General features: G+C 33.4%; 1 protein-coding gene across 1 annotated transcript; it reads right to left on the bottom strand.

Annotated features, from left to right (window-relative positions):
• Nucleotides 1–1346: 1346 nt before the first annotated feature.
• LOC140444250 (uncharacterized) lies at nt 1347–9057 on the bottom strand. Its single transcript, XM_072535995.1, has 3 exons — nt 8946–9057; nt 2047–4703; nt 1347–1544 (listed from the first exon to the last, which is right to left on the bottom strand). Exons 1-3 carry the CDS (start codon nt 8995–8997, stop codon nt 1347–1349), a joined length of 2907 nt encoding a protein of 968 aa, XP_072392096.1. The 5' UTR covers nt 8998–9057.
• Between the last annotated feature and the right edge of the window lie 3836 nt (nt 9058–12893).

Genomic DNA, 12893 nt, shown 5'->3' with positions numbered 1-12893 from the left:
CCTATTAGATTCTTATATTTTTGAGCAAGTATTCAGAGTTCTGTTCTTATTTGAGTTTTAATTCAGAAAAATTCTAATTTTTGTATTTCTTAAGATATTTCTTGATTTACGAGTAGATATTTTGACTGATCAAAGGAGCACCTTTTAGCAAAGATGATTTACCTCTTGATTTCGTTGCTTACATACAGAGTGGACCAAAAGTCTGGCTAATTGTCTCTTAAATGGATTTTCTAAATTATATAAAAACAGGGATATACCTATTTTGTAATATGATTTGAAATTTGATATTCGTAACGTTGAGAGATTTACTATTTTTCTGTAACCATAAGTCTCTTTGAGAGCCTCTTAGTCTCTTTCAATAAAATTGAATAAAATTAAATAAAAGTAAATAATATTAAATAAAAGTAAACAAATTAAATAAAATTAAATAAAATTAAATAAAATTAAATAAAATTAAATAAAATTAAATAAAATTAAATAAAATTAAATAAAATTAAATAAAATTAAATAAAATTAAATAAAATTAAATAAAATTAAATAAAATTAAATAAAATTAAATAAAATTAAATAAAATTAAATAAAATTATATAAAATTATATAAAATTAAATAAAATTAAATAAAATTAAATAAAATTAAATAAAATTAAATAAAATTAAATAAAATTAAATAAAATTAAATAAAATTAAATAAAATTAAATAAAATTAAATAAAATTAAATAAAATTAAATAAAATTAAACAAAATTAAACAAAATTAATTAAAATAAACAAAAGTTTATTTTAGAAATTTTATGGCCGTTTATAGATAAATATTTACACCTGTAAAATTGTTAATGTAAATTAATTAATATACCCTCCCATTATTCATTATTCTTCTTAGAATATAATAATAATCAAAATGAAATAATTGTGCATAACTACAAAAAAATATTATAAATGTATATGTTGAATAAATTCTATAGGTATTATATTTAACAAATTTAGAACTTAAATGTGTAGTGTTATTATAAAAAATATTAACAACTCAGTAATAAGCAGACATAAAATTGCACTAACTTATATATAATATTAACACGCTATAAGAAGTAGTTACTTCTGTCGGCACTCCCCAAGTGTCAGGATCTTTTTTTTATATTAACTACTGATGCCGTTTCATAAAATTTTTGAACTAGTTTTAATAAGTACGGGTGATGAAGTTGCTTATATTAATGAAGTGAAAAATATGGCAACAATTTCAAGGATTCACGCATAAAATGAATTCTTTTTTACAGAAAGAAAGAAAAGAAAAGAACAAGAAGTTTCCAAAACCTTAAATTAAATTTATTGTGTATTATATTTAATTACACGTTATTTTTGCGAACAGCCATTATTTTGTGAACTACAACTTCTTGTTATAGGATCGTAGAATTGATTATTAGGACATGTATAGACTACACCATTACCATAATTGCACATTATGTACTGGGAACAGTTGTAAGGATTTTCGTTGAAAAACCTTTCATCAGGACGCTCCCTGCAAATACTTGTTGGATCCTGAATGGGTTCCTAAAAAATAATAAAAAGTATAATATGAGTAATATATTTTTTAAATTTTTGGTAGATGATTTAAAAGGAATCATTATAGGTGATTTTAACGGCCGTGTTGTCGATAATATAGTACTAGTGATATAACGACAGTATACAAATATCCTTTTGAAAATACTACAGTATTATTCAAAATTATAGTGAAAGAAAAAAATAAATTATATATATAAAAAAATATGAATATAAATAAAAAAAGGTAAAAAAATTAAAACAAACAAATACAGCACATAAAAAATAAAAATAGCTGATTAGTTATCTCTGATAACTGCAGATATACTAGACACTAATTAGTAGACATTGACACCGAAGCCAAAAACTCTCAAACACACACACACAACGACAAAATTATCACACTTTAAAAAGTTTTGGAAGAATTACCTATTTGATTTTTTTAGTAAAACTTTAAACAAAATTAATTATATTGCTCAAAAATATTAGCACTATTTAGAATACTCAGTATTACCTTTTCTGATTCCGTAGTTATCTTCTCTGGTACTTCCGTTGTCTCTGTAGATTCTTCAGCAGTAGTTGTCGAATTTTCTGGTGCTTTACTACTGGGTGATGGTTGTTCAGTACTTACTGCTGGTTCTTCAGTACTTGCTACTGGTTCTTTAGTATCAGTAGATTGATTACCTGATCCCTCTGTACTATTAGGATTATTGGATGCAGTTTCTTCAGATTCTTCAGAAGTAGTCGTCGAATTTTCTGGTGCTAGAGTATCTGTTACCGGTTCTTCAGTTTCAGGCTTCTCGGAATCAGTAACTAGCGGTGCATCAGTTAGATCAGTGGAATCTTCTGGTGCTTTACTACTAGGTGATGGTTGTTCAGTACTTACTGCTGGTTCTCCAGTACTTGCTACTGGTTCTTCCGTATCAGTAGATTGATTATCTGATCCTTCTGTACTAATAGGATTATTGGATGCAGTCTCTTCAGATTCTTTGGAAGTAGTTGCCGAATTTTCTGGTGCTAGAGTATCAGTTACTGGTTCTTTAGTTTCAGGCTTCTCGGAATTAGTTACTAGCGGTGCTTCAGTCAGATCAGTGAACTCTTCTGGTGCTTGACTACTCGCTGATGGTTGTTCAGTACTTATTGCTGGTTCTTCAGTACTTGTTACTGGTTCTTCAGTATCAGCAGATTGATTACCTGATCCCTCTGTACTATTAGGATTATTGGATGCAGTTTCTTCAGATTCTTCAGAAGTAGTCGTCGAATTTTCTGGTGCTAGAGTATCTGTTACCGGTTCTTCAGTTTCAGGCTTCTCGGAATCAGTAACTAGCGGTGCATCAGTTAGATCAGTGGAATCTTCTGGTGCTTTACTACTAGGTGATGGTTGTTCAGTACTTATTGCTGGTTCTTCAGTACTTGCTACTGGTTCTTCAGTATCAACAGATTGATTACCTGATCCCTCTGTACTATTAGGATTATTGGATGCAGTTTCTTCAGATTCTTCAGAAGTAGTCGTCAAATTTTCTGGTGCTAGAGTATCTGTTACCGGTTCTTCAGTTTCAGGCTTCTCGGAATCAGTAACTAGCGGTGCATCAGTTAGATCTGTGGAATCTTCTGGTGCTTTACTACTAGGTGATGGTTGTTCAGTACTTACTGCTGGTTCTTCAGTACTTGCTACTGGTTCTTCAGTATCAGTAGATTGATTATCTGATCCCTCTGTACTATTAGGATTATTGGATGCAGTCTCTTCAGATTCTTTGGAAGTAGTTGTCGAATTTTCTGGTGATAGAGTATCAGTTACCGGTTCTTCAGTTTCAGGCTTCTCGGAATCAGTTACTAGCGGTGCTTCAGTCAGATCAGTGGAATCTTCTGGTGCATTACTACTCGCTGCTGGTTCTTCAGTAGTTGCTATTGGTTCTCCAGTATCAGTAGATAGATTATCTGATTCCTCTGTACTATTAGGATTATTTGATGCAGTCTCTTCAGATTCTTCAGAAGTAGTTGTCGAATTTTCTGGTGCTAGAGTATCTGTTACCGGTTCTTTAGTTTCAGGCTTCTCGGAATCAGTAACTAGCGGTGCATCAGTTAGATCTGTGGAATCTTCTGGTGCTTTACTACTAGGTGCTGGTTGGTCAGTACTTACTGCTGGTTCTTCAGTACTTGCTACTGGTTCTTCAGTATCAGTAGATTGATTATCTGATCCCTCTGTACTATTAGGATTATTGGATGCAGTCTCTTCAGATTCTTCAGAAGTAGTCGTCGAATTTTCTGGTGCTAGAGTATCAGTTACTGGTTCTTCAGTTTCAGGCTTCTCGGAATCAGTTACTAGCGGTGCTTTAGTCAGATCAGTGGAATCTTCTGGTGCTTTACTACTCGCCGATGGTTGTTCAGTACTTACTGCTGGTTCTTCAGTACTTGCTACTGGTTCTTCAGTATAAGCAGATTGATTACCTGATCCCTCTGTACTATTAGGATTATTGGATGCAGTCTCTTCAGATTCTTCAGAAGTAGTCGTCGAATTTTCTGGTGATAGAGTATCTGTTACCGGTTCTTCAGTTTCAGGCTTCTCGGAATCAGTTACTAGCGGTACTTTAGTTAGATCAGTGGAATCTTCTGGTGCTTTACTACTCGCTGATGGTTGTTCAGTACTAACTGCTGGTTCTTTAGTACTTGCTGCTGGTTTTTCAGTATCAGTAGATTGATTAACTGATTCCTCCGTACTAGTAGGATTATTGGATACAGGCGCCTTAGTTTCTTCAGAATCAGTTGTCAGATTGTCTGGTTTTCGAGTATCAGTTACTGGTTCTTCCGTTTCAGGTTTCTGAGAAACAGTTTCCGTAGATGTTTCAATATTATTCGGTTCTTTTGATGATATTGTCTTGGCTTCTGTAGTAGTTTCATCTTCTATTAGATTAGAAGTACTTGGTGGTTTTATTGTTGTTGAAATCCTTTTTGGTTCTTCCGAAAAACTCGTAGACAGCTCTGGATTTAGTGTTATTTCTGTAGTCTTCTGAGAACATAACCCTGGCCGAGGAAAATTGCAAACAGAAATTTCTGGATCAAATACAGTGCCAGGTGCGCAATTCATCTCTTGTGCACCCCAAGGTGCGCACTGATAAAACTTCGTACAATCAGTCTCATGTTCAATGTAGGATCCCAATGGACAATATGTGGCTAGAATATATATACATATATATTTACAAATATAAGTTAGATTTTAACCCTTTAATCGGCAAGACCGTCTACAGACGGTCTTTACTCTAACCTAAGTATTTTTTTTAATAACGTGTGTAATCGAGCTGAACGACAAATCCGTTTGTAGGTACTGAAAATACGAAACAAACGGTACCAGTTTGAACACTCTAGCTTTAGTTGATTTACAGTAGCTGGCATTTGTGTCGAGACATTCGTATGATTCAGACGCTAAAATTATTTGTGTTACGGGTAACAACAATGAATTTTAAAAAAGTACTTTCTAGTTGAGAAATAAACATGAACATTTTTGTGGTGAGTAGTTATTAGGTATATTTATTGATTATCTACTGTGTGTTGAGGAAATAATCAGTAGCTATGAAATATAGCGCATTTAATGAAGGCCGTCTGCAGACGGTCTTGTCGCTTAGTTGCAAGACGTTTCTGCTCTTTTCTTATTATCATGCATATTTTTGTTCTTATTTTGCCTACTAAACCTGCGTTTATCGTTGTATTATGTAGAAAATGAAGGGTAAACATGGTGTAGAAAGATGTAGGAGAGCGTGGGCGGTAGGAAAAGGATTCTATGTCTCTACTCTGAGTGAAGAAGAAGTAACAGACATTATGGAATCGTTTACGGATGAAGAATATGTTGATGACGTAGACAGTGATCCGGATCACAAGTGTGATAAAATAACACCTTAGGATGATGAGATGATAACTGAATGCATGCAAAACTTAGAATCAACCACTAAATTTGTACAAGCTGCAAACTTATCACTGAATATCAGTAGTACTTCACTCAGTTCGATCGATGCTACTCCAATAGTACAAACTTCCACTCCTTAAGCGGCTCTTGTAATTATAGATGAATCTCCACCTACTACAGCAGCAGAAACAGTAGCATCGACATCAGAAGATACAACCACGGTAGCAACAACAGTAGATATGACAGTAATAGCAATAACATCAGCAGCAACACCTGCATCTACATTCAAACCACCAAAGGGACCAATATCATTGTTACCCGCTTTTGGAAGTTTCCGGCCCGAGAGTAGTACCATCAGTAGGTGGCTTCACTTGAAGAGGTCTGAACATATTATGAATAAAAAAAATTGAGATCTACTGATTATTTTTTCTTTCAGCGTTAAAAAATATTGCAAAGGTTTCACAGGAATGGAAGAATATTCTGTGGCGTCAACGTTCAATGTACTTACATGTGAACGAGGTTATACAAATCATTTGAGAATACAACTCCCACACGGGAGGTGTAGACATCATGGATTCATATATGGGTCAAAATGGACTAAGTATCAAAACAATGGACATGGCCACCAGAATTTTTTACCATCTGCTGGAAATGGCGATTACCAATGTCTTCGTTCTTTATCGATGCGTAAATGTCGAGAAAAATCGTAATGTCTCCGATGAAGGTGAAAGACAAAGACATAACGATGCAACAATTTCGATTGAAAATGGCTAAAGAGCTGTGTGCTACTACTGAAAAACGTCCTGTTGGACGACCATCGTCCGCTCCACAGCCATCTAGTAGTTCTGCCGTCGGTAGATGAGCTGTTCATCAGGTGGATAGTGTAAGATACGGCGGATTAAATCATTGGCCTGAATGGGAATCGTAAAAGTCGTGCAAACTGTGTATAAAGTCTGACACTCATTCGTTTTTCACCAAGTGCAACCTTCATTTCTCCAACAGGAAAGGTAAAAATTGCTTCACATGGTATCACACCGAAGCCTGATACCTTTTTGTGTATTTACTTGTAATTTTTTTTTCGATAAAAATATTAATTTCGTGCAACTAATAAATTATGGTGTTTTCATAAATTTTCCTTCTGAACGACAAGACCGTCTGTAGACGGTCTACCATTTATTGAGCTGGCGACCAAACACACACACAATATTGTCAAACTGACCTCAGATTCATTTTTCCCACACCCAAATTACCCTAAAACCAAAATTCCTGAAACTAAAAACCTGCTATTTCTATCTTGCCGATTAAAGGGTTAAATAGTAAAAATAAATAAAAAAAGCTAAATGTTTTCTCAAACATTTAATAATAATTCTTGTATCGGCATCATTTAGTTTACCATGTACCGTTGACCTGAAGATGCATAGCAAATTATAGTATGGGAAACCGGTAGTTGGTGGCAAAATAAATTGATTGTGAGTAAGTCTCATTCTTATTTCTTTTTACCTAAAGTAATGTTTATTTTATGTCAAAGACAAGCGAAAAGAGTATGACAATCTTTTGGAGCGTCAGAGAACTAAAATCAGAGTAATCACCAATGTTCTCACTAGAAACTATTCACTCAGGTATCATGATGTTATATGCAGATTCAGCGAAAATTGACATTATTAGAAACCTGACTCTTTTGGACTGATACTAGAAGTAGACTAACATTAACATTAAATTGAGAAAATAACAGAGCAAAAAGGAAAATTAAGACTAGATTTCTCAAAGCTTAAGGGTGAAAAATGTCAACAACAAATAAATGAAGCAACGCTGGCCAAACTTTTGTGGGTAGAAAAGGACAAAGTGCAAACAAGGACTAGATGACTAGTTATTATACAGCTCATAGAAGAAAAACGAAAATACAGAAATACAAATAAAGAAAAATACAAGCAAATGAAGAAACTAGCAGAAACGCAGATCAAGGAAGCTAAAGAACGCTGAATGAATGAAAATTGCAAAGAAATAGATGAATGTCATATGAAACACGACCTACATAACCTACAGAAGAAACTGAAAGAAATTATGGGTAATATACGGGAAAAAATACCACAAGTTATAAGAAACTCCAAGCAGAAAAAAAACAAACTTGGGAGAAATACATCAAGAACTTATTTACAGATAAGGGAAGAAATAAACTAACATTACCAACTGATTAAAATATACAAATTCTAATATCAGAAGTGAAACAGGCAATTCAAAACTCAAAAAGTAGTTTAGCGCTAGGTCCTGATGAAATTCCAGTAGAAATATTAAAAATCCTGAATAACGAAAATATTGAATGTCTAAAATTATTTAATAAAATATACCACGACTGTCAAATTCATGAAGAATGGTTAAAATCTTTTTTTTACCCTTACCCAAAAAAAATAATCCTAAATCTTGCGATGAATACCAATTAATAAGCCTCATGAGCCACACTTTAAAAATACTGCTCAAAGTTATTCAAGAGCGGATATATAAAAATGTGAGGTTTCAGAATTGGGCAACACACAGTTTGGATTTAGAGGTGGAATGGGGACAAGAGTGGTATTGTAGTACAGCCATTGCACAATGGCTGTACTATTAAAAAAATGCTGGGTATAAAATACAAACGTAGTCATTATGTTGTACACATTTTCAAAAAGCGTTCGACAGAGTTCAACATGGTAATTTTATACATGCATTGAAACACATACACCTAGATCCGAAGGATATTAATTTAATCACAAATCTATACTACAATTAAATAGCGGTCGTAAGATTGGAAGAGAGTGAGACAAAGCAAGTAGAAATTCAAAGAGGAGTCAGACGGGGATTTCTGCTGTCGCTACAAAGGTCAGAATTGAAATAGCTCGAAAAGGATTTAGAAAATACAAGTCAATATTTACAAATAAGAAATTAAGTATGGTTATCAGATTGGAGTTTGTCGAATATTATGTATGGTCGCAACTGCTATATGGGGTAGAAGCTTGAACTCTGAAAGCATAATCAGTAAAAAAATTGAAGGCATTCGAAATGTGGATATAAAGCCGTATTCTAAAAATTCCTTGGGTTGCAAAAGTCTCAAACGAATAAGTGTTAAGACGAATTCGACATGGCAGAAAGCTTACAAACACAATTAAAGCAAGGAAAACATTGCATCTGGGACACATGCTTAAAAATGATTCATACTTTCTTCTATACGTCATCATGCAAGGAAGAGGCTTGGAAAAAAAGAAATTTTGACTAAGGAATATCAGAGATTGGACTAACCTCAGTGTTAACCAGATATTTCACGTTGCAAAAGATGGGGAAGTGTTTAAAGAAGAGATCGCCAACCTGCGTTAAAAGACGGCACAATAAGAAGAAGAATAGAAGTAGACTACATACAATATATTTTTCGCAGTGTGGAAAGGTCTAAGCCCCAACCCACAAAGACTCATCCGATAGAGAACACAGCTAATAAACAAATTTAAAACAGAAGTAAACTATATTATTAGTTGCATTTTATTACTTACGTTTTGAATGGACATGTAAAAACAATGCAAAAAGCAAAAATATTTGTAACATTGTATGTAATTATATTTTTGATGAAACTAAATTGCCTAGTCAAACAACTATGAAATAGATCTCTTTTATATACACTAATTTTTTTAATTTTTCTTATCTTTCATTAACGGATTATGGTTTTAATTTTTTGTAGACTAAGATTTATTAGTACTTTGTATTAATTTTTGTAGAAACATGAATAGGATTATTGTAATTCAATATAAATTTAATATCTTGATTTACAGTACATTCACAAAAATTGTTATAACAAAAATGATCATTTTATAATTCATATTAACCCTAGAATACGGGACTGTTTTTGCCAAACGTAAATACGGGACTATCGTAAATTTTACTACTCCATAGAAAAAAGCCTATATTTTTTACTTTGAATTTTTTATTCATTATATAGAAAACAATTAAGATTCTTAGTATATCTTACAAAAGCATAAAATTATGAAACAAACATATTTGAGTATTTTTAGGAACATACGGTACAAATATCTCCTCGGTGTTCTCCGCAAATTGGCTTCTTGCACTCCTTGCAATAGTTGGTGGTCATGCACCTTTTTTGCTTGGACAGTAGAAACAAGTCTTTCTCTTCTTTTCCTTGGCCATATTTCCATCATCTCCTTTAGTTATGTTGGGGATTTCAGCTATGTCTTGGCGAATATTTCGACATTAACTTGCAGTGTTGTATCTGTTTATCATCCATGGTTATGCAAGACAAAGGCTTAACTCAGTCTTATCCTCCTGAGACCTGAGCTGATTCTTTTTGTTTTTTTTTGATTAAATAGTAAAATTCGTATGATGTTGATTATAAAAACACATGTAAATTTTTCTAAATTTTTATTTTGTTGTTAAATATGAAAAAAATTATGTCCATTCAAAAGGACATCAGGATCGCATCAATACAAAATTATTATAAATGAAACTGTTTAAAGCAATTGTTATTTCCCGTTAAACATAAAAATATGTCACATGATTCACAATAAACTTTTGTTTTACCCTTGCAACCTGGAAGCTTGCATCTAACAGAATTTTTTAACTCGGATGCCATTGCAGGAATGTGTTGTATCTTTCTTTTAGTAGAAGTTTGAAGTGATGGTCTAGGATTGGAACTGTTTCTAGTTACTAATGTTGAAGTGTTCCCAAAATCAGAATTTTCAGAAATGTTGTCTTTAAGGAGCAACTCAGAAACAGCTATTTTAAATTCCAGGAACTTCATAACGGTTTTATTAGCATCACCAAGTTGCTTATGGTCAACTCTATATAGAATCCAAGAATTGGCAATCGCAAGATCAAATAAGTGAAAAATGGTTTTGACTGTCCATTTTTTACTTCTAGCTCCCATTCTATAATAACTTATCATCCTGTCAATTAAATCTATTTTCTCCATGCATTCATTATACTTTTTAACAATGTTTGGTCTAGGAACCTTAATATATCGGGAGTCCTTTTTTGACCACCGCTTACATTCATCTGAAGGTTCTATTTGCAATGCAGTTGACGCTAGCATAACTGATTTCATATCATACCATTGGACTATGTTAATTTTTCCATCAGCTCTTACATCCTGCTCAGATGAACCACGACCCAATCGAGTCATCACCTTATCCGATGTTACATGAACTGCTTTGGGTATTCTGGATCTCATTATTGTACCAGTTAAAAAAATATTTTTGTTTAACATGTACTCAAGTAAAGGTAAGGTGGTGAAATATCTATCGATGAACACATGTGTTCCTTCTAATAACGTTGTAGATAACTTAATAACTGCGGATGGACCAACACCTAACTTCTTAACATCATCATCATTCTGCAGAAATGTATTTTTCCCTTGATAAATATCGAAGTCTAATATTAATCCTTTGGGAGTGGCACAGACAAAATTTTTTAATCCTTCTGGGTTAGGTTTACCTCGAACAAATTGTTTCATGTTACACACGCCCGTAAAAGGTATCATTTGTTCGTCCACAGCAACCTCATTGTATCTGGGAAGTGTCAAGCAACCTCTTCGTATTCTGTCAACTAAAGGCCGGATCTTAAATAATTTGTCAGCATTTCTTTGATCTTGAGGCACATCAGCGTCAATAACTACTTTTAAGTTGCTCCTGATTTGAAAATATCTATCACGAGTCATGGCTTGTGCAATGCTGTTGACTTTTGTTGTCTTAGCCCAAAACATTCTAATTTGTGGATAATTCAGACAGGACATTAGAATAGATATTCCAAAAAAATTTTTCACCTCCGTTAGAGTAACGTTCAAAAGTTTTCCTTTTTCTTGCAAAAATTTAATATTTGTACAATTACAAATATTCTCAAAATCTGAATCATCAAAATACATACCGACATAGTTTTCAACTTTCCAATTTTGCCTCTCGTAGACTGTATCGACAATTCCAGTAAAGTCTATATGCTGAGGGACAAAAACACCCATTTTTTTTCCATGTATTTCGGTTCTCCTTTTTTTTTCGTTCACTGAGTGGCACGTTATCTAATTCATCTTCGGGTGGCATTTCTGTATCTTGTTCATCATCTGTATGTTGGGCCGCATCTGATTGCTGAGGCTGATACGATTCTTCATTTGGATCAAAGCCGTCATCAGAGTTTTCAGAATCTGAAACGTCTATATCTGAATTTTTCAGGCATTCAAGAAGTCTTTCAATGTCAACTTCGGGTCTTAAATATTTTTTATTACCAAACACAGCTGAAACAAAAAAGTCTAATATAATATTTTATGTATGCCTAAGGACCTGACGTCCATAAAAAAGGACATCCCCGTTTTAGATAAAAAACAATTTAAAAATGGTTTGATAAGACAACTACATCGCATGAATGCATTTATAATATCCTAAGTTATTAGACTAAGCAACATTTAGGTTAATAATCTAATAAAATTAGCTACTTACCATCAATTGTTTTTCTATAACTGCCCGCCATTTTTGTCACTTGAGATTAACAGGTTAACTAAGTTATAATGTGGTCACAGTAATACGGCGCGCTGTTGTCAGGGTCACTTGTATATACACTACGATGGACCGTGGGACTCGGCGCTGTAAATTTAGTTCTTTCCAAAAAAATATATAAAACGTAAATGTCCATTTAATTGGACATCAGGTCTCAGGAGGATATATTGATATCTGGAGATAGGTTTTTCGATTTTCTTTAACATATTAAAAGTATAAATAACGTGAGAGTTTATGCTGGCCATATTTATTATTCCGTAAAATACGCATAATGGCCATCTCCGTGTTTCTCTGCTAGAACTCTTATTAGAACACATTTGGTCCAAGGTGCCTACACATGCTTTGGTTTCATTATAGTTATGAATTATGGATCGCCTGCTGATTTCTTCTACGATTTCTGCTCCCTTATGCATTGTTGAAAGTATCAAAACTACTTTGTTTCTCTTTGGCATGTAAGATACTATCGTCTTTTTTTGATCGGAACAAAACAGTTTCGGTCTTTTACATTCAAAAACTCCTAAGGAATCTCCTTTTTATTCTTACGAATGGTTCCTATCATGATTAATTTGTAGGGATCTTGTAACAATTGGTCAGCAAGAGAAACCGATGTAAGCCAGTTGTCCATAGTTACGTTACGATGCGTACCATGAATTGATTTTGTCAACTCTTTTACATAAAATTCAGCTAGACTGCATCTATCTACCATATATTTGGTTGACAAATCTTGCATCTACCATATATTTGGTTGAGGAATCATGATTGCCGACCTTCGTGCCAGATGTAGCAGAAGCCTTTCTTCATCTTCAAATCAAAAATAGTAAAATTATGGACGCATAATTTTATTCTATAGTATAAAGCAGATGTCTGCATACGAGGTGATAATAGCACTGCTTGCAGATCCATAGTGAAAACCCACTTTGTTTGGATGTCTTCCTTATCTTTTTCTTT

Source organism: Diabrotica undecimpunctata, chromosome 6 (assembly GCF_040954645.1).
Source record: "Diabrotica undecimpunctata isolate CICGRU chromosome 6, icDiaUnde3, whole genome shotgun sequence".
NCBI classification, from domain to species: Eukaryota; Metazoa; Arthropoda; class Insecta; order Coleoptera; family Chrysomelidae; genus Diabrotica; species Diabrotica undecimpunctata.
This window is presented reverse-complemented; position numbering and strand designations above follow the sequence as displayed.